This window comes from Pantherophis guttatus, chromosome 6 (assembly GCF_059756535.1).
Source record: "Pantherophis guttatus breed Tessera chromosome 6, ASM5975653v1, whole genome shotgun sequence".
NCBI lineage: Eukaryota > Metazoa > Chordata > Lepidosauria > Squamata > Colubridae > Pantherophis > Pantherophis guttatus.
Genome location: NC_142068.1, coordinates 87,765,259 through 87,788,155, shown reverse-complemented (window position 1 = coordinate 87,788,155; position 22,897 = coordinate 87,765,259). Strand labels below are relative to the sequence as shown.

At 44.0% G+C, this 22,897-nt stretch overlaps 1 protein-coding gene across 3 annotated transcripts in view; it reads left to right on the top strand.

The window, feature by feature from the left end:
* The window catches only part of ANXA11 (annexin A11), a 49,088-nt gene that overhangs the window by 10,781 nt on the left and 15,410 nt on the right, over positions 1 to 22,897 (top strand). The window contains exons 2-10 of one of the 3 annotated variants that reach the window (XM_087871873.1): positions 6,632 to 6,652; positions 6,698 to 6,728; positions 8,157 to 8,269; positions 10,221 to 10,571; positions 14,388 to 14,475; positions 14,601 to 14,695; positions 16,390 to 16,503; positions 18,216 to 18,306; positions 20,906 to 20,985. In XM_087871873.1, the coding sequence (XP_087727999.1) occupies positions 6,641 to 6,652; positions 6,698 to 6,728; positions 8,157 to 8,269; positions 10,221 to 10,571; positions 14,388 to 14,475; positions 14,601 to 14,695; positions 16,390 to 16,503; positions 18,216 to 18,306; positions 20,906 to 20,985 (975 nt within the window). In that variant the 5' untranslated portion in view covers positions 6,632 to 6,640. Of the gene's footprint in view, positions 1 to 3,737; positions 4,047 to 6,631; positions 6,729 to 8,156; positions 8,270 to 10,220; positions 10,572 to 14,387; positions 14,476 to 14,600; positions 14,696 to 16,389; positions 16,504 to 18,215; positions 18,307 to 20,905; positions 20,986 to 22,897 lie in introns of those variants that run through there. The other 2 variants (XM_034423442.3, XM_087871872.1) reach the window with 2 other exon arrangements.

Sequence of the window (22,897 nt, the reverse complement as noted above, 5' to 3'; positions counted from 1 at the left end):
AGATAGATAGATAGATAGATAGATAGAGATAGGCAGGCAGGCAGGCTGATGGATGATGGTAGATAACAGATAGGTAGATACAATGGGTAGCTAAGTAGGTAAATAGATGACAGACAGACAGACAGACAAACAAACAAACAAACAAACAGATAGAACGAGCCCTTGGAGAGTTAATGTGGTTAATCTGGGATTTAAATACTGTTCCAACCAATTCAATATTTGGCAATTTTGATTGCAAACTTTCTTGCAAATAGTTGAAAAATGTGTCATAACACTGGGCAAAGGGCAGAATCAGATTTTAGCAGTGCACAAATGCACTCCAACCCTTCCCCTCTCCTCCTCCTCCCCCTCCCCCATAAGCCTTTTACTGGAAGCTTCAGCTGCGGTTGGTGGTAGGCAAGCCTCGGAAAAGATACAGCTCCTTCAAACTCTTCCATATTCTGAAGGTCTCACTGTGCCATGGATCCGTCTTTAAATCTAAAGCTGCATTTGAACAGCTTTAGGTTAAGGGTTGCAGGAATTGGCTTGATTGGTTTTCCGGTTACAAAGGTCAAATGATTGCCATGGGTTTCCAAACAGGATATGAGGCACTCCACCACAAAAGCTACATGCTAGCTTTTAACTAGACATTTCTTCTGTTGATTTGAAGAGCAAATGCACAACCTCCGATCAGAAAGGCTCACTTATAAATCCATTGGGATTTAGAAAAAGAAAAGACATGAGAATGAATGATAGTGGATTGAAAGTTTCTTAGCATGTATGTTTAGGACCCTGATGGGGAACCTATGGCACACATGCCCAAAGTGGCACATGAAGCCATGTCGCCCGGCATGTGCAGCCTTGCCTGTTTGTTTTCTGGGTTTCTGGCATGCATGTGCATGCAACAATCAGCTGTCCTTCATGTGCGCGGCAGTGCCGAAAACTGGTGTGTGCATGCATGCGAGCCAGCTGATTGTCGGGTGTGCATGCCTGCCAGAACCCAGAAGTTTTGCTTTTCTGGAGCGTGATCCCTTTGCGTGTACGGCAGTGCTGAAAACTGGCCTGCGCATGCGCGCCCGGCAGCTGATGGTTAGGTGTGCATGCGCACTAGAAGCTGGAAGTTAATTTCCGTGCGACAAAAAGGTTCACCATCACTGGTTTAATGTACATTGGAGAACAAGTGGGGTGGACCTTCTCTTGCCTATTTGTTCGCGCTAGAACAGGGGTGTCAAACATGCATTATCATGGCATCATCACATGATGTGTCAGGAGTTTTTTCCCCTTTGTTAAACTGGATGTGGGCATGGCCAGTGCGTGACTCATCCGGCCCATGGGCTGCGAGTTTGACAGCTCTGCCCTAGAGTCAAACACGACTGGACAGGGAAGCCTTTATGTTCTGTCCCCACCACACTTTTGTCTGTGTGCAGCTCAACATGCAGCTAAACCCACCTCTCCTCCAATAAAACAAACCATGTGCGTAGATCTGAATGCTTTATTGAAAGAACAGGATATGGTGAAAGTGGGGAAAATAGGAATACATACAATAAAACAGACCCATGTGCGTAGATCTGAATGCTTTATTGAAAGAACAGGATATGGTGAAAGTGGGGAAAATAGGGATACATACATACAATGAGAACCAAGGTAGACAGTATTAAGGTACTGCTGAGCAATTAATAAATACAAGCAATTTAAATCTCACCAGCAATTTAAATCTCACCAGCTATGCTCTGTGTGTGGGATGTGGGTTTGTCCTTGGATGACCATGTGCCACAGATTAAGATGGATTCTTCTTTGTGCTTCTGCCTTCTCCAAATGCTAAAGGAAATCAGTGATTTGCTTAACGATTGCGACAAGAAAAGGTCATAAAACAGGACTCGCTTCAACAAGTGTCTTGCTTAGCAACAGAAATGTTGGGCTGTAGGTCCAACATTTTGGCTGTAAGTCGAGAACTACCTCTATAGTGTTTCTGTTCGGCGGCCAAGAATCAAACCTGAGTGTGTGGAATTGCTTGGAGTTCTGTTTGAAAGAAGGCTGTATAGAAAAATGTCTCCAGGCCTTCTAAAATATAATTACATATGTGTGTACAAGGAAGGAAAATGAGCACATGGCTTAACAGCTCTGCTCCTTTTTTTAGCCCTGGAGCAAAACGTTTAGCAAGTCTTTAGTAAATTACCATCTGTATATCAACATGGCCTTCCCAGCTTGCCAATTTTGTTTTACTGTCCGAGGTATTCTACAAAGCATTGGACAAGATTATTTTGTGTTTTAAATTGGGAACATGGCCAGAAAAGAGAATTTCATCTGTCCCCCCCCCTCCCTGTTTTTCTTTAATTTGCTAGAAGTGGAAATTATTCTTTGGCTCTAAAAAGGAGTTGAGCTTTAAAATTCCGCTTTGGCATCCTGTTGATGACAATGGCTGTCCTTTCCCTTTCTCTCTTTTTTTCTTTTTTCCCTTTTGCTTCCCCCTCCCCCCCCTCAAGTTTCTGTTTGAATAGGTCAGGGAGTGTTGTTTGCAGAGGAGAGACCCAGAAAGCATTCATGAGCTTGGCTAGTGCAAAAAAAGATGGATGGAGGATTGTGGGTTCTACTCAGTGGTGGGATTCAGCTGATTTGGGCCGGTTTGTGCGAACCGGTTGTAAAATTACTGGCTGGCCACACCCCTCCAGGCCTCGCCCCTTACAAGAGTTACCACATGCCCCATTTTTGCTCCCAGGAGGCTGCAGAGAGACATACTAGGCCCAAAATGGGACACGAGGGTGCAGCATAGCCCCCACAGCCCATTTTTGCTCCCAGGAGGCTGCAGGGAGGCCTACTAGGCCCAAAACGGGGCATGGGGGTGTGGCGCGGCTCCCCTCTCAGCCATATTTTGCTCTCAGGAAGCTGCAGGGAGGCCTACTAGGCCCAAAATGGGGTGCAGGGGTGCAGCACAGCACCCCGCAGCCCGTTTTTGCTCCTAGGGCGCAGGAGGCACCGCCCTGGGAGCAAACCACAACCACTGGCCACTCCCACTATGGCCACACCCACCCAGTTGGTCATTAGGGCAGAGAACCGGTTGTTAAATTATTTGAATCCCACCACTGGTTCTACTGGACCACTGACTCAGACATCATTTGGGCCCTGATGCTGCTAAAACCAGATCTGAGCTTGGAAAAGAAAGAAAAATCGCAACGAGGTTCAAAAATGAACCAATCTTTCTTTATTTCTATCTCACATGCTAAAGGCGTTAATTAAATCATCTGTAGCCCTCAGGCCAATAAGCAGCAGGGCAGTTTACCACCAATTTTGGATTGAAAACAATCCTATAAACCAGGGATTTCCAACCCTGGCACCTTATGACTTGTGGACTTGGTAACTTTACAACTTGTGGACTTCAGCTCCCAGAATTCCTCAGCTGAAATTGAAGTTCCACAAGTCATAAAGTTGCCAACGTTGGAAGACCCCTGCTGTAAACCACTGGATTTGCTTCACATTTTTTAATAACGGTCTCTGCCTTCAATAGCTTTCCTGAAAACAGAATCCGGATCCCTTGTGTGAGGTCATCAAATCACTGCCTTGCACTCTCTTCCCAAATTGCAACCCCTCTGGTTGTTAGAAATCATGAATTTGGCTTAGTAGCAAACAGCATGCTTACTTAATATTAATAGAACACACCTGGAGAAAATAGAAAGATTACCATAGATGCCTGTATCTCACTTGCAAAATTCTGCATAACCATTAGGTGAAGGCAAGAGATTCTGGAATTCTAATCCTTTGCTGCCATCTATTGTTCACCCAGAATCTTACCTAACATTCTAACCACATCTTCTCCAAATGTGTTGGGAATACAATTTCAAGAATTTCTGTCTGATTGAAGATTGAACTGGTGGACAGTTCCAGCAGAGGTGGTATTCAGCCGGTTCGGACTGGTTCAGGTGAACCGGTAGTGCCGATGATCAGTTGGAGCTGCCCTCCCGTTCCCGGTCTATCCTGTCCTTTATTTCCTTCTTTGTGGCTCATCTCAACCGTGTGGCACAGCTGATTTCCCCCCCCCCTCACTGTTTTACTTACCGTTGCTGACTTGGAAGGTAAGCAGCTGAGCTTCTAAATGCTCCATTTTCAGCACTTTGTGCAAGCGCCTTAGGCATGCGCACATGCGCTCACCGAACCAGTTGTTAAACCGGCAGCATCCCACCACTGAGTTCCAGATGTTTCAGATAGAAAACCTGCTAGGAAATAGCGGGTTTTCCAGACATACCTGTATCTCATCCGCAAAATTTTGCATAACCACTAGGTGAAGGACAGAAATACTGGAAATCTAATTCTTTGCTGCCATCTAGTGTTCAGCCAGAATCTTTACAGCTCAGAATTGTAGTCCTAAATAGTGAAAAGATCTATCTTGGAGCTAAATTAAAAGAAATTATGGGATTGTGCCCATCATTTTTCACTGAATCTCCTTTGGAAATGTGTAAAATAGATTGAGTCATTCTTCTTCTAATCTCAACTATCCATAACTGCTTTCCATGACAAAAATTAAATGAAGCTACAATATTCAATATTCAAGGGACACGGTGGCTCAGTGGCTAAGAAGCTGAGCTTGTCAATCAGAAGGTCGGCAGTTCAGCAGTTCAAATCCCTAGCGTCGCGTGACAGAGTGAGCTCCCGTTACTTGTCCCAGCTTCTGCCAACCTAGCAGTTCGAAAGCACATAAAAAATGCAAGTAGAAAAATAGGGACCACCTTTGGTGGGAAAGTAACAGCATTCCGTGCACCTTTGGCTTTTAGTCATGCCGGCCACATGACCACAGAGATGTCTTCGGACAGCTCTTCAGCATAGAAACAGAGATGAGCACCGCCTCCTCGAGCCGGAAATGATTAGCACGCATGTGCGGGAGAACCTTTATCTTTACCTTTTACAATATTCATATTGTTCCTGAATCTAACCAAATATTGGAAAGGTGAGGTTCGCTATAGTTCACTAACTATAATTCATTCAAGTTCAGATCTCTTCTCTTGAAGGAGGTGGGTGAGCTAGAAATACGACATATAAATAAATAAATAAATAATATAAATCAATACATTTTGCTATCTGCTAAATCCAGCATGGTTAATCTTTTTATGTTCCTTGTTCCTCTTTAATAACAGGCAATTTATTCTATGGCTCAGTTAATAAGTACCTTAAGATAAATGACTTAGAACACCAGATTCTTCTTGGATAATCTATGCATTACCATTTTTAAAAGTTACATATGTAAATCTTATCTCAGAGAAGCAGAATAATTTTTTAAAACCTACACCTCTGGAAAAAAACAACAACCAGCAAATTGATTTGACTTTTTCTCTGGGTATGAGAAAGGAAACCTTGTTTAATGAGAATAAAAATTACCCTGTCAATAAAGCTGAATCAATATTTGCTGAAGGAGTTCACCAGACGGCAACCTGCTGTAACGTTGATATTTAAAATGTTTCGCATGTTCAGGAGGAAATGTATGTTATGCACACATGTAATCTAAATCTGTGGTAGGCCTATCTCTCTCAGGATTAAATATATGTCCACTGTGTACAGAAAGATTTTAATAGAATTAAATGCTGTTTTTCTTCTTTAAAGTCATATATAAATGTGTATTTCCCATTACTTATTTTAAAAAATGTTTGAATTCCCTAAACAGGATATAAACTGCTCCTTTTCTTGGAAAAAGGAGACTTTTTTTACATTGCCTCTGAAATATTCAGACTTCACACTGAAGATACTAGTTATATTAGAATATAATGGAATGGAATGGAATGGAATGGAATGGAATAGAATAGAATAGAATAGAATAGAATAGAATAGAATAGAATAGAATAGAATAGAATAGAATAGAATAGAATAGAATTCTTTATTGGCCAAGTGTGATTGGACACACAAGGAATTTGTCTTGGTTGGTGCATATACTTTCAGTGTACATAGAGAAAAATAAAATACATTCATCAAGAATCATAAGATACAACACTTACTGATAGTCATAGGTTACTATAAGCAATCAAATCATACTACGAAACAAATAAAACATTATAAATTGTAAAGGTAAAGCAACATGGTTATAGTCATAACCATGGGAAGAATGGGTACTAGGTGGGAAGAAATAGGTCCTAGGAAGGATAAGAATAATAGTAATACAGTCTTAGTAAATAATTTGACAGGGTTATGAGAATTATCGGTAGTTGTTTAGCAGAGTGATGGCATTTGGGAAAAAACTGTCCTTGTATCTAGTTGTTCTGGTATCCAGTGCCCTATAATGTCGTTTTGAGGGTAGGATATTATTAACCAGTATTAAATATATGTGCTGTCCAACTCTCATCGACTCTGAGCAGCTGAGAGTTGGACATAAGTAATTACATAACCTACACCAGTATTTCTCAACCTTAGCAACCTTAGGACATATGGATTTCAACTCCCAGAATTCCCCATCCAACATGCTGGCTGGACAATACTGGGAGTTGCAGTCCACCCATCCTAAAATTATCATGGTTGAGAAATGCTGCTTTACACGCAGAGAGTAAAATTCAATATTCTTGTCAAGAAAACTTCATGGACCTGATCCTAAGATCTTCAAGGAACTGAGCTTAATTTAAGGATGATTTTAACATCATCTATTCAATAGGTATATTTGTGTGTTTTTTTTTCCTTCCAGATTTACACCATGAGTTATCCAGGATACCCACCTGCAAGCGGATATCCTCCTGCGGGTGGTTATCCACCAGCTAGCGCATATCCACCTGCTGCTCCAGGTAAGTTTTTTTTTTTTTAACGTAAGATCTGTTAGAACAGTTTGGTGGCAATTGACCTGTAAAAAAAGAGGGAGTAATGGGTACAGAAAAGATATGATTGAATGTCATCAGTAGCACTACGGATTCCCAAAGAGGAGGCAGCACATTCCAGAGAGGAGCACAAGATAAGAGACTGCACAGTCCTGAACTGAATGGGGAAGAGAGGAAAAGGTTCAGGGTAGCCACACTCTAGAATCTCCCAGATTCTAGGGAATGTAGAGTATTAAGTTTTTGAAGGTTATAGCTTTAGTCTGGCAAGATTCTGACTATTAGGTCTAAGCCAGGGGTGTCAAACTTGCATCATCATGGTGGCATCACATGACGTATCATGACTGTTTTCCCCCTTCATTAAATCGGGCATGGGCGTGGCCAGCGTGTGACACATCCAGCCTACAGGCCGCAAGTTTGACAACCCTCATTTAAGCAAATGAAGAACTGGATTCAATTGGATCTTATTGTCACCTTTTGGCTTAGGAAAAAGGAAAAAAAGTACCGAATAACAAGAGTTGGAAGGCACCTCAGAGGTCTTCTAGTCCAACCGCCTGCTCAAGCAGGAGACTCTGTATCATTTCAGACAAGTGGCTGTACAATTTTCTTAAAAACCAATGAGGGAGCACCCACAACTTCTTAAGAGAGAAAGCCTGAAAGAATCCTCTTCCTTCAAGAATTTAGTACCATGCATTTCTTTGCTAAGAATACTACTGTATTCTATAAGTTGCTATTTTAGTTATAGATGCTTAACAGTTGAGAACAGTCAACAAATATCTTGCTACATGTGTGCGATGGCCTCTTTCTTTTTCTTGCAATCAATTGTTTCTTGTTGAGGATGATAGAGCTTAGTCTGCTGATTATCCTGGAGCATCTCTGGCTCTAGTTATTTATCTAGTTCAGGGGTCGGCAACCTTAAACACTCAAAGAGCCATTTGGACCCGTTTCTCACAGAAAAGAAAACACCGGGAGCCACAAAATATCCTTTTGATATCTAAAATGAAGAGAACACTGGATATATCGTGTTTTACCTTTACCTTTATCTTTTCTTTTCTTGGATTTATCCATGGTTGGCCTACTGGGGGTTGAAAAGCTCAGTAAATCGTGTGTCAGCAAGTGTTGCACATTGGCGGTTGTGATACATTTTTTGAGCGACAGGGAGATGCAGCAGAGGGATGAAAGAGCCACATGCGGCTCCAGAGCTGCAAGTTGCCGTCCCCTGATCTACTTAGAATCAAGATCAGGACAGAGACTAAATAATTAGAGAAGAAGGACAATATCTGGTTTCATCAACAGGTAGCAAAACAGCTGTTTGGGCTAGCATCGTTTCAGTGACTAGTCCTGAACTAATATTCAGCTAGGTTGTCTGTTTTTACTCATTTGTGGTGCTTTAACTTCCAGGCAGTAATCCCTGGGGTGCCCCCAGCTACCCTTCTGCAAACCCTCCTCCAATTGGATTAGAAAATATTGGGACCTATGCCAATCAGTTTAATCAGGATTATATGGCAGGCATGGTGAGTAACTCCAGTTTGAAGCTAAAGCGTCTTAGCTTTTCATCTGAAGCAAATTGTGGGAATTGTGACCCCTAGTTTTGCCCTCTGTTTTTTGCCTATCATCTTAATGGAGTTAGACAACCTTTAAATCTAATTAAGTAGGAGTAATGGGTTTAGATCCTGGAATTTGGCCATTATTAGGGCTATTATATCTGGGTTGTAACTGGAAAACTTGTTGCCGAACACTTAAGGGAGATTTTAAGATTATTAATGTCCCTTGGGACGATGCCAAAGATGCTATGAATGATTGAAACCACTTGAAAAACACTTGCTGCCCTGTGCTCAGGACCTGATGATAATGATGATGATGATGATGAACCCAGATACTATCTAGTTGTCTACCTGGGTTAGACAACTAGATAGTAATCAAGAAGTTCAGAAAATGTTTTTTCTTACCATCTGAGAGTTGCTTGCAACTTTGCAATTGATATTATGACGGTGCTATCATCATCATTTAAATTTATTGGCCAGCCAATTCTGTGTTCTTATGTCTTTCCTCTAGAAGCTCATATATGTCTATGTGTGTACACACACACACACACACACACACACACACACACACACACACACACACAATATCTATCTATCTATCTATCTATCTATCTATCTATCTATCTATCTATCTATCTATCTATCTATCAGACTCCTTTCATGTTATCCTCACACCAACAACCCCTTCACGTTGGTTGGAGTGAGAGGGACAGGCCCAACCCAAGTTACCCAGTGAGCTTCCATCATTGAGGATGGGCTGAGTTGGCCCCAGTTCTAGTCCAGCATTTTAACCGCTGGTCAGGCTTGTGTGGAGATCCCAAAGATGCTTTTTCAAAAGGCAACTGGACTTTCATTATTTTTTTCTTTTCCTTGAAGACCCAAAGGTGCTTTTTTCAAGAGGCATCTGGACTTTCTGGTTTTTCTTTGAAGACGTTTCGCTTCTCATCCAAAAAGCTTCTTCAGCTGTGACTGGATGGTGGGGAATGGAAGGATTTATACTCCTTGCAGACAGCTGGTCATTTGCATCCTTTTAGAGACCATTGAGGCCACTTGGTGGTTTGTCTGTGTCCTCAGGGTCACCTGAGTGATGCAAATGGGTGTGGAGCAGTGATGGATTTGCCCCCGGTTCACACCAGTTCTATAGAACCGGTAGTAAAACCAGCAGGAGGCTCCGCCCACCGACCCCGACGTCATTAGAACGCTTCTGCACATGCACAGAAGCTTCTGCGCATGTGCGCGGCCCCATTGCAAACTGGTAGTAAAGGTAAGTAGAACCTGGTGTAGAGCCTTCTTGGAACTGCTGAAAGGACCTGTGTTGTAGACTAGAGATGTCGTATCCCTCCCTTTCTGTTGAGAGAAGGCTGTTCATTTTTGATCTAAATTGCCTCTTTCACCATTCAGTCAGAGTTGAAGAAACTTCTTGGATGAGAAGCGTAGTGTCTTCAAAGAAAAAAAACCCAAAGAAAGTCCAGTTGTCTCTTGAAAAAGCACCTTTGGGACAACCATGACCTGGATGACTGAGAATAATCTCCATAGACATTTTCCTTGAAGGTGTTTTGCTTCTCATCCAAGAAGCTTTTTCAATGAGAACTGAAGAAACTTCTTGGATGAGAAGCGAAATGTCTTCAAGGAAAAAAAAAACCTCAAGGAAGGTCCAATTGCATTTGAAAAAGCATCTTTGGGACAACCATGACCTGGATGACTGAGAATCTCCATAGATGCATAGACTCCAGGCAGCTACTCAATGCAATACAATCAAGAGAAATGAAGCCATTCATCTCCTTCCTTTCCTCCCTCTTTCCTACTACATGTAGACAATGTTGTCCTCTTTACAGCACGGTTGAGAAGAAGTTTGCTGGCATGTTGTTGTGTTGCAAACAGCCTTCGGTCTTTGAATACCTGGTGGTGTTTTTTCTTTCAGGCTTCCAATATGTCTGGAACGTTTGGTGGTGCCAATGTGCCACAGGGAATGTATCCTTCAGCTCCTGGGGGCTACCCTTCTGCAGCTCCAGGAGGGTTCGGACAACCACCACCACAGGGTCAGCAGCCTTATGGGATCTACCCTCCACCTCCTGGAGGAAACCCCCCAACAGGGATGCCATCATATCCATCATACCCAGGTGGTCCGATGCCACCTGCCGCAGCCCAGCAGCCTCAACCAGTGCCATATCCTGGACAGCAGCCCATGCCAAGTTATCCATCCGTTCCAGCTGTTAATCCTTCGATGCCATCCTACCCAGGTTCTTCCATGCCCACCGTCACCCCTGGAGTAGTAAGGACCTTTTTCTCTATATATTTTGGCATTCTTCTTTTAGTTGGAAGGGGAAAGAGGGCGGATGCGTCATAGACTTTGTAGTTTCTGAGAACATGTTGTTGTTAGTAGCAAAGTCGTGTCCGACCCATCGCGATCCCATGGACAACGTTCCTCCAGGCCTTCCTGTTCTCTACCATCCCCTGGAGTCTATTTAAGCTCACGACAACTGCTTCAGTGACTCCATCCAGCCACCTCATTCTCTGCCATCCCCTTCTTCTTTTGCCCTCAATCGTTCCCAGCATTAGGCTCTTCTCCAGTGAGTCCTTCCTTCTCATTAGGTGGCCAAAGGATTTGAGTTTCATCTTCAGGATCTGGCCTTCTAAAGAGCAGTCAGGGTTGATCTCCTCTAGGACTGACCGGTTTGATTGCCTTGCAGTCCAGCATCACAGTTCAAAGGCCTCAGTTCTTTGGTGCTCAGCGTTCCTTATGGTCCAACTTTCACAGCCATACATTGCAACTGGGAAAACCATAGCCTTGACTAGATGCATTTTGGTTGGCAGGGTGATGTCTCTGCTTTTTAGTGAGAACTATTTACTGAGAACATGAGTCCCTGTCAAATATTTGTGATGTGAAAGGGACCCCTTTGATAGAGCGATGAAAGTCTTAAGTGTGGCGTGCAAAGTGGAGATGGCGTATTTTTCTGTTGTCTCTTCACCTCATCCCTTGCAAGGACTTTCTCTTTTGCATGATTTCAAGGGATGGAGGTTCTCACACCTTGTGCTCCTGAACTTCTGTCCTGATCTGGGAAACTTTGCTGGAAGGAATCTTAACAGTTTCCTTACAAGGCAAAGATTTGAATTCTGAAGATAAATCCAGGATAAATTCTTGGGGAATTTCTTGGATCTCCCAGGAGTTTTTGTGACTACTTGCCTCTGTGAGTTTACCTGTCATAGGTGGTCAGTATTTTCAGGAGTTTGAATTTTATTGAATTAAACCATTTATTGAACTACCCATTTGTTTAACAACTTACTGTATTTTTGGGGGTATAAGACGCACTTTTTTCCCTCCTAAAAGAGGCTGAAAATTTGGATGCATCTTATACTCCATATGTAACCCCGCCCACCCACCAGCCCCCACCCTTCGGCCTCCACACGTCCTCTTCCTGGCTGCAGAGATTGCCACCCACAATGTCTTGTATTTTGGGGCTCAAGGCATCACATTTTCAACCTCCAAACACTCTGTTTGTGAGCCCCTCAAGGTTGCAGGGATCGCCAAAGGACATCGCTGCCAATCACCGCCCGAAAACACGATGCATTTAGAGGCTGAAAACGCAACATGTGGTGCCCAAAATGGCTACCCAGAACAGCTGCTGCTTTCTCTTACCTCTTCCGCACTTCGCCTGCTTTAGTCACTGGAGCTGCCTCCGATGATCAGCTGTGCTTTTGAAGCTGTTTTCAGCCTCAGCGCAAGCGAAGCAATCTTCCATGCTTTGCCTGCTTTTCTAATTGCTGCTCCCTCCGACAATCAGCTGTGCTTTAGAAGCTGTTTTTTAGCCCCAATCAGCCCCAACCTCAAAACCAGCGAGCAAACTAATGTGCTGAAGCTGACCAGGCTAAGGACGCTAGCCAGATGAATACCTGGTAGGCAGCATTTTTTTCCCGTGTTTTCCTCCCCAAAAACTAAGGTGCGTCTTATACTCCGGTGCGTCTCATACTCCAAAAAATACGGTATATAGGGTCCACAGCCCTCCCAGTTCAAACTTCAGATTCATATCACCACAAGGAAAAAAGATGAGTCACCCATTTTAACTGGAGTTGTTTTTCCTTGAAGACATTTCGCTTCTTATCCAAGAAGCTTCTTCAGTTCTGGTGAGATGAGTCATCTGACAATTTTATAGCTGATTAAGATCTTTCATGTCTGCATTGGAAGAAGTAAAGATTTTGGGCCAGGAAAATTATTTGTGTGTGTGTGTGTGTGTGTGTGTGTGTGTGTGTGTAGTCTTCATTTACTGATTACCTCATTTAGCAACCAGTTGCAGTTACAAAAATGTTGAACAAAGAACCTTGTGACCAATCCTGATGGCAGCTGATGCCATTTGCTTTAATGTTCAGTCTTGACCATTCAGTTTTTCTCAAAACTTCTTGACAAATGGATAGCCGTATCAATTAATAAACTTAGAGGGGGCAGAGAATGAGTTTGTTGTTAATAGTTTTACATGGTGCTGAAAATACTGTATATCCTTTTTATGCTTTTCTTCTTGTATGTCACATTGGGATATTTTAGTTGCAGCACGGGGTGATTCCCAACCTGTGTTGGAAATCACCCCATATGCATGTGTTCTTGCATATCTAAAATGTTGAGTTGGTCAAACTTTTGGGCTTATCTCTTGCTTTTATCTTATGATAAAGATCAGAGAACTGTACAAGGGATCAACTAGCTCCGTGATGGCGAACCTATGGCACGCGTGCCCAAAGTGGCACACGAAGCCATGTTGCCCGGCACGCACGGCCTTGCCTGTTTGTCTTTTGGTTTCTGGCGCACATGTGCGCATGACGATCAGCTGTCCTTCGCACATGTGGCAGTCCTGAAAACTGGTGTGCACATGTGCACCAGCCAACTGATTGTTATGCGTGCCAGAACCCAGAAGTTCAGCTTTTCCAGAGCGCAATCCCTTTGCACATGCGGCAGTGCCGAAAACCGGTGTGCGCATGCGCACCGCCCAGCTGATTGTTGGGCACAATTGCGCATTAGAACCTGGAAGTTCGGCTTTTGCAGAGCGCGGCCTGCGCTCATGCAACATTTTCGTGCGACAAGGTTCGCCATCACTGAACTAGCTGGTCACAATAAGCCTACAGAATACAGAATAACAGTCCTGAACTGAATGGGGAAGAGAGGAAAAGGTTGAGGATAATCACACTCTAGAATCTCCCAGGTTCTAGGGAATGTGGAGTAGTAAGTTTGAAGGTTATAGCTTTAGTCTGGCAAGATTCTGTCTATTAGAACTAAGCAAATGAAGAACTAGACTCGATTGGATCTTATTGTCATCTTTTGGCTTAGGCCTGACAAAAAAAATTATAGAACAACAGAGTTGGAAGTGACCTTGGAGGTCTTCTAGTCCAACCAATGAGCTGAGGTGGCGCAGTGGTTAGAGTGCAGTACTGCAGCTAGTTCAGCTGACTGCTAGTTCAGCAGATCAGCGGATCAAATCTCACCGGCTCAAGGTTGGCTCAGCCTTCCATCCCTCCGAAGTGGGTAAAATGAGGACCCAGATTGTTAGGGGGCAAAATGCTATTTAGTATACTGTCTTTGATGTAAGCCGCCCAGAGTCCTCGGAGAGTGGGCGGCATAGAAATATGACAAACAAACAAATAAATAAACAAACAAACAAACAAATAAATAATACCCCCCCCCCCTGCTCAAGCAGGAAACCCTATCCCATTCCAGACAAATTGCTGTCCAATCTCTTCTTAAAAACTCCAGTGATGGAGCACCTACAACTTCTGAAGGAGAGCTGGTCCTCTGATTAATTGTTCTCATTGTCATGACATTTCTCCTTAGTTCTAGGTTGGATCTCTCCTTGATTAGTTTCCATCCATTGCTTCTTGTCCTGCCTTCAGGTGCTTTGGAAAATAGGTTGACCCCCTTTTCTCTGTGACAACCCCCCAAATATTGGAAGACTGCTACCATGTCACCAGTGGTCCTGTCTTCATCTATCTTTAGTTCCTCAAGTGTATGATTAATTAATATTTGATGCCTTGAATAACAAGATATCTTTTAATTGTCAAAAATTGGTTATGGAATGAGAAACATTTGTTCATCCTTGCATTACTACAGTCTGGAAAGCGAGGCACGGTCCATGACGCTCCATCCTTTGATCCTTTGAGGGACGCAGAAGTGTTGAGGAAAGCCATGAAAGGCTTTGGTGAGTAATCCATGTCTGGCCTCTTTTCTTCTAATTATGGAGGGCCAGCACTGTCCACTCTTGGTTTCTCCAACTGGTACATTTGGATGAAGCTTAAGAACTAAATATTTTATATCTCTGTTTAGGAACTGATGAACAGGCCATCATCGACTGCCTTGGAAGTCGCTCAAGCAAGCAACGACAGCAGATAATGCTCTCATTCAAAACAGCTTATGGGAAGGTGAGAACCATAATAATGATACTTATCATTATTGTACTGCACGTTTTCCTACTTAGGGCCAGTATCTGCACCCTGCTAGGTACCAGCATCTAGTCAGCTTTGCCCAACCTTGAAAACTTAAGCATTCAGATATGGTTAGAATATGAAATATAGCTATAAAGATTGGCAGAGAAGAAGGAGAGAGCAGCTAGGGCCCAAGTGAAGCAAGCAATCTAGTCTCTACAGCTGACCTTTTGCTTGGTTGAGAACCTGTAGGTGGTGTAGAAGGTGTCATCCAGTTTGCTGAAAGGGACATCCAGTGGTGGACATCTTATCCAGTGGTGGGTTTCACATTTTGTTACTAACGGTTCGCATGCACGCCTGCCTTCCGTGCATGCACATGGCCTTCCACGTGTGCCTTCCGCACATGTGCCCGGCCTCAAAAACGTGTCTAAATAGGATGGGATAGAGCCAGGGTGGGTGGGTGAGCCCACTTGCAATTTCAGCTACCGGTTAGCCCGAACTGGTCCGAACCGGCTGAATACCATCTCTGATCTTATCCCTCTGTTGAAACAAGGCCACGCGCTAACAATGGTCTACCAAGTCACATTTTCAGTTTTGTTTGGGATGTTTAAAGAGCCGTGGTGGGGCAGTGGTTAGAATGCAGGCTAATTCTGCTGACTGCCAGGGGTTCGATCCTGACCGGCTCAAGGTTGACTCAGCCTTCCATTTTTCTGAAGTCAGTAAAATGTGGACCCAGAATGTTGGGGGCAAAATGCTGACTCTGTAAAACCTCTTAGAGAGTGCTGTAAAAGCACTACGGAGTAGTATATAAGTCTAAGTGCTATTGCTATTGCTATTAAGGTCATGAAGGACTTACCTTACTACTGTTGTGGGCATGTGAACTCAAAAGATGTACATCAAGTGGTTTAGGCAATTTCAGAAGGTCCCAAGAAACATAATGATTTAACACATCACAGAGGCTAATTGATAACTGTCACCAAGATACTGCCATACTACTCATATTAGTAGTCAAAGTAGAATCTCTATTAACAAGTGGAACAGTAAGGAACAAGAACTTCCCTTCTCCATCCTTATCCACTTTTCTACGCAGGTCCTGCCCATCGTCTTGAGAAATGAGCTGATGTAGATAGTTTGGTACCCAGCCCATAAAAGTTTCCCACTTCCCATGTGGCTCAATTCACAAACCCTGCTCACAGCCAGACAAGAAGCAACAGGAGAGGGAGGGAGGATATGGGTTGGATTGCAAGGGAGGGGGTAATGGAATGCAAGAGTACTAACTCTGCGGAGAGACATACCAGCGTGCCAAGGTCACCTGCTGGGAAAGTCCATCAGAGTCTGTTCTCCAAACAAACTGAACATAATTGGCTGGACGGAATAAACTGACAATGGGAGAGCTATTTGTGCGTGAAAATGTTAGAATTGGCTTCGCTACTTACGTATCCAAGGCAGCTCAGTAAATTATACTCTTGGTAACAAAAATATGGCCCAGGAGTCTTTATTTGCTGCATGCATTGAGTGGGATGGTTGACAACTCTGTTGTGTAGAACTCTTCTCTCTGACCTTTTATATCACTGAAACATAATTATTTGCCATAGAAATGGAAACATTTAGAGTTTACTTCTGCTAAATGTCATTTTGGTACAGTTCCAAACCACGCTTTTTTCTCTATTTTTGAACTGATTAAAAATTAGGATTTGATCAAGGACCTGAAGTCAGAGCTCTCCGGAAACTTTGAGAAGACGATTTTGGCAATGATGAAAACACCTGTCCTGTTTGATGTTCTGGAAATCAAAGAAGCTATCAAGGTTTGTATTTAAAAGAAAGTGATCCCTCTATCAACGTGTTGTCTGTTTCAATGTTCATTTTGTCTTTCTTTCCTGTCTTCTTCCAAACTTACCCTCAAAATAATATTTTTCACTTCGCTTTTTCTGCTGACTATCAGCAGAAAGGCCTTGCCTTCAGTCATGGTTTGGCTTAGATTCTCTACATCTGTCACACAGCCCTTTCAGGTTATTGGAAGTATTGTATAAATGAGGGCAAACAAATTGAATCATAGTTTAGAATTTGAAATGCCCTATGTCAGTTAAGAAATGCCCCATCACAAATACAAAACTACCGTTTTGAATGCAAAGTGGAGTGTTTTGAATTCACTAAGACTTGGTCTCATCTGTTTTGTGCATTCCTAAGGTGTCTGTGTAGATTATAGATGATGATAGAGATAGATAGATGATGGATAGATGGATAGATAGATAGATAGATAGATAGATAGATAGATAGATAGTATAGATGATAGATTAAATAGATAGATAGATTAGATAAATAGATGATAGATGATAGATAGATAGATAGATAGATAGATAGATAGATAGATAGATAGATAAATAGATAGATAGATGATAGATAGATAGATAGATAGATAGATAGATAGATAGATATGGATGGATGGATGGATGGATGGATGGATGGATGAACGGACAGATGAGAGAGAGATAGGCAGGCAGGCAGATAGAGATAGATGGTAGGTAGGTAGGTGGGTGGGTAGATTAAATATAGATAGATAGACGGACAGAGACAGAGAGACAGACAGACAGACAGACAGGTAGATGAGAGAGAAATCGCAGGCAGACAGATAGAGATTTTATTTGTTTGTTTGTTTGTTTGTTTGTTTGTTTGTTTGTTTATTGTTCAACTTGTATGCCGCCTTTCTCCGAAGACTCAAGGTGATTTACAATGCATTTAAAAACCATATATAAAAACATTAAAAATTAAAACATTAAAAACAATTAAAACCCATTCACACCATTCATGGCCGGATCTCACCAGATCGCAACAGCGAGATCAACGGCCCCAGGCCTGCCGGAAAAGCCAGGTCTTCACCGCTTTTCGGAAGGCCAATAGGGTGGGGATGGTCCGGATCTCAGGAGGTAACTGGTTTCAGAGAGCTGGGGCAGCCACAGAGAAGGCCCTCTCCCGCGGGCCCACCAGCCAGCACTGTTTAGCTGATGGGACCTGGAGGAGACCAACTCTGTGGGATCTTACCGGTCGCTGGGAGCTATGCGGTAGAAGGCGGTCTCGAAGATAATCTGGCTCTGAGCCAGGTAGGGCTTTAAACACCTTCAATTGTGACTGGAGACCAATAGGGAGCCAGTGCAGCTCGCGGAGAATTGGTGTAATGTGGGTGTACCTAGGTGCACCCACGACAGCTTGCGCGGCTGCATTCTGGACCAACTGTAGTCTCCGAACACTTTTCAAGGGTAGCTCCATGATAGATGATAGATGATATAGATAGATAGATAGATAGATAGATAGATAGATAGATATGATTTAAGAACTGCAGCAATTCACTTAACAAAAGTGTCACAAAAAGTCATAAAAAGGGGGCAAAAAGTAACTTAATAAATGTCTCACTTAGCAACACGAATTTGGGGCCCTATTGTGGTCGTAAGTTGAGGGCTCCCTGACTTATGGAGAAAATCTCCTGCATAATAACGAGACGAGGCTTTCTCCCTTTACTCAGGGTGCTGGCACAGACGAAGCCTGCTTGATTGAGATCCTGGCATCTCGCGATAACAGGCACGTTCAGGAAATCAGCCGAGCATACAAGACAGGTGAGTTTTATCGCTTAGAATCAGCCCTGATCTGATCTCCAGCAGAGAGGCTGGTATGCTGAGGACTGAAAAACTGAGTTGTGGTCATGGGTCTCGTATTCTTCTGGAGATAGGGTGCGGGGTTATGGTGCCACGACAAAGTTGTCCAATTTTTTTTGCTGGTTTGATTTATTGGCGAGGGCCAAGATGCAGAATTTGAGTTTACCCTGCAGACAGTGGTGGGATTCAGCCGGTTCGGGCCGATTCAGGTGAACCGGTAGTTAAATTGCTGTCTGGCCCTGCCCCGCCCTTCCTGCCCTGTCCTTTCCAGGAGTCTCCACGTGCCCCATTTTGGCTCCCAGATAAGTGCAGGGAGGCATCCTTGGCCCAAGATGGAGCGCGGGGGGCGATGCCCCCCCACAGCCCATTTTTGCTCCCAGAAGGCTTCAGGGAGGCTTCATAGGCCCATTTTCGCTTCCCAGGAGGCTACAGGGAGGCTTAAGCCCAAAACAGGGCAAAGGGGTGTGTGGCGCGCCCCCGTGCCCCCCCCGTGGCCCGTTTTTTTTCCCATGGTGATGCAGGGAGGCCTACTAGGCTCAAAACGGGGCACGGGGGGTGGCACATCACCCCCTGGGGCCCGTTTTGGCTCCCATGGGGGTACAAGAGGCCGAGTGCTGCCTGTCACATGCCCTGGCCATGCCTACCCAGCCGGTCATTAGGGCAGAGAACCGGTTGTTAAATTATTTTAATCCCACCACTGCCCGCAGATATTCCCATTCTGCTAGGTTGCTGTGGATAGAAGGGGCAGCCAGGCATGGCCAATAACTTGGGGAAAAGCCCAAGAGAAAGGAAGGACCGAGTTTTCCATCCCTCCATAGGACGAAGGGGAAAACAAAATCAGGTTGGGTTTTAAGGACAGAAAAAAGGGCAATTCTGCATCTGCTGAAGTCCATCTGGATAATGTGTCCATAGGAAGCACAATCCAGTGGTTAAAGCACCCAAACGGAGAGATGGTAGGCTGAAAGCGGGTGGGCCAGTCAAGGTCTCTCAGCCCTAGGAAAGAGACAATGACAAACGACTTCTGAGAAACCTTGCCAAGGGACATGCTCAGCCAGTCCCTGACAGTCAACTTCCACCCTGTTTACCTAGTGGTCCCATTTCCCCCCCTAGTTTTATTACTCCTAATGCTTTAATTCTCAATGCTGAATGTTGTTTTATGTGGCACTTTTATGATGTGGGCTGCCCAGAGTCACTCAACAGAGGAAGGAAGGAAGGAAGGAAGGAAGGAAGGAAGGAAGGAAGGAAGGAAGGAAGGAAGGAAGGAAGGAAGGAAGGAAGGAAGGAAGGAAGGAAGGAAGGAAGGAAGGAAGGAGGGAGGGAGGGAGGGAGGGAGGGAAGGAGGGAGGGAGGGAGGGAGGGAGGGAGGAGGGAGGGAAAAGAGAAAGAAGAAAGAGAAAGGAAGGAAGGAAGGAAGGAAGGAAGGAAGGAGGGAGGGAGGGAAAAGAGGAAGGAAGGAAAGAAGGAAGGAAGAAAGAAAGAAAGGAGGGAGAGAGGGAAAGAGAAAGAAAGAGAGAGGAAGGAAGAAAGAAAGAAAGAAAAAGAAAGAAAGAAAGAAAGAAAAAATAAAAAAAAGAAAGCATGGAGGGAGGGAGGGAGAAGAGAAAGAAAGAAGGAAGGGAAGGAAGGAAGGAAGGAAGGAAGGAAGGAGCTAGGGAGGGAAAAGAGAAAGAAGAAAGAATGAGAGAGAGAGAAAGAGAGAGAGAGAGAGAGAGAGAGAGAGAGAGAGAGAGAGAGAGAGAGAGAGAGAAATGGCTACCTTGAGTTTGCCACCCACTGCTGATATGGAAGAGAAATTGAAGTTTAATTCAGATGGAAAGAGTCAGCAAAAGTTCTCTTGAATGGGAACATGGCTTGTTTCCAAGCTCTACCATCAGAGTTCAGTGGAAGAAAATATCTGCACTGTTGAAAGATGAGGTTGCTATGGAAACACAAGGGTGTGGTGTGGTGAGAAATTCCATCTGGATATTCCTTTAATGCTTTTCTTTCACCACTTTGGAAAAACAGTAATTTTTGAAGGGTAAAATATATAAAAAAACATACACATGTTTATGAAGTGTTTCCACCCTAAACCAGGTGTATTTTTATCTATAAATGTATTACACTCACATTCTTCTCCTTTTCCCATCTCCTGGGGTTCCCTAATGTTGAGATAATACCAGGGGTGGGCTTCAAAAATTTTAGCAAAGGGTTTTCTGCCTGGTTGCTGGGTGAGCGTGGCCATGGTGGGCGTGACCTAATCAGCCTCCTGCACCATGGCGGGGGGGGGGATTTTTGCCCTCCCCGGGCTCCAGAGGCTTTCTTCGAGCCTCCGGGTAGGGCAAAAACGGCCTCCTCAGGCTCCAGAGGCCCTCTGGAGGCTGGAAACGGACTCCTGGGAGGGGAGGGGAGGGGAGGGGAGGGGTGGGCGGGGCCAGCCAGGAGTGGGATTTGGGGGTTCTCTGAACTGCAGAGAATCTTAGCTAGAGGTTCTCCCGAACCCCTGCGAGCCCCCAACAGCCCATCCCTGGATAATACCCCTAAAAAATCATAATTAAAATTGGCTTTCCTTGGTCTTTCATAGAATTTAAGAAAACTCTGGAAGAAGCCATTAGAAGTGACACATCTGGGCATTTCCAGAGACTTTTAATCTCACTCTCTCAGGTATGTAGATGATTATTAAATATCATTTTTATGATTGCTTAATGTCATCTTGACAGATGTATATCTTGACAAACTCATGGACTAGAAATTTGGATCTAACTTCTAACAAGAGTTAAGAGCTGAATACATTTTAGCTACATGAAGGGACATACGAGGGTAAACAGTATTCCTGATTTTGTAGCCAGCATTAGCTAAAGCGATTCTGAACGCGGCTTGTTTCAGTAAACCAGAATTTAAACCAAGTGAAGTTCTGATGAATGAATGAATGAATGATAGATGTTTTGACGAAATCAAGAAACAATCTGATTGAGACTTGAACCATTGTGGAGCCCTTGGTGCTCTCTGATTTTGGCTGTTTTCTTGCAGACATTTCATGACCCAGCTAGGTAACATCATCAGTAGATGGGTCATGAAACATCTGCAAGAAAACACAAAAGATCAGAGAGCACCAAGGGTTCCACAATTCAACTCTGAGCTACAGATAGTCCCTTCTATTGGTACTCCATTGGTCTACTCTATTGGTATGGAGCATCGGTGGCGCAGTGGTTAGAGTGCAGTACTGCAGGTTATTTCTGCTGCCTGCTGGCTGCCTGCAATTTGGCAGTTCAAATCTCACCAGGCTCAAGGTTGACTCAGCCATCCATCCTTCTGAGGTGGGTAAAATGAGGACCCAAATCATTGGGGGCAAGAGGCTGACTCTGTAAACCACTTAGAGAGGGCTGTAAAGCACTGTGAAGTGGTATATAAGTCTAAGTGCTGATTGCTATTGCTACTCAACTCATATTCATAATCCTAATCCAAGGATTGATCAAAGCAAATGCTAAAACTTTGTTGACCTTCATTGACCCCGGGGGGGGGGGGGGTTCTACTTACCTTTACTATCAGTTCTCATGTGCAAATCGCTTCTGATGATGTCAGGGTCAGTGGGCAGAGCTTCCTGCTGGTTTTACTACCGGTTCTATAGAACCGGTCCGAACCGGAGGCAACCCATCACTGTTTGACCCAAGCAAAGAAGGACCTGCTAGTAAAAATATCCCAGAAAACAATCTTGATTCTGATTTTCAGCCACAAAAAATTATAAGTATGGGTCTGTGTAGAAATTAAGCTTTACTTGAAGGAACCTCCCTCAATCTTGGATCTGTAATCCATCAATTATTTGCATTTCAGTTAAATTTTATCGTGAGATTCTGGTATCCTGAAATCATATCTCTTGAAAACTTTGCATGACTTCCTCCCTTCTTTTTGATCCAATAAGATTTGAGAATTGAACAGAAAACGTTGATTGTATAATGCAAAAAAAGAAAAGCAGGGGTGGGCTGCTACAGGTTTGCCAGGGTTTGGGAGAACCTGTAGCTGACGTTATGGCCGGTTTGGAGAAGCTCCAAATCCCACCACTGGCTGGCCCTGCCTCACCTGCCCCACCCCACCCCACCCCTCCCACCCACCCTGCCCCTCTCCATGTGGCCCATTTTGGATGCGAGGTAAGTGCAGGGCCCGCATGGAGGCTCAGAGAGGGGGAAAAACGGGCTTCCTGGAAGCTCCAGAGGGCCTCCAGAGCCTGGAGGAGGCAGTTTTCACCCTCCAAGAGGCTCGAGGAAAGCCTCCTGAGCCTGGGGAAGGTGAAAACGCCCCCCCCCACCATGGTACAGGAGGCTGACTAGGCCATGCCCACTCTGCCACGCCCACCCAGCAACCGGGCAGAGAACCCGTTGCTGAAATTTTTGAAGCCCACCCCTGAAGAAAAGGTCTTTTCAACATTTCACTGTATAATGATGGGATCACCAAAGAAACACATACTGTGGATAATATTCTGGCAGTGTAAACCCATTGGCTTAACCAGCAGCCTCAGCAAAGGTATTCTAAGGGTATATGTACGTACAGTGTATGTGCTTAAAATTGTACTTTATGTCTT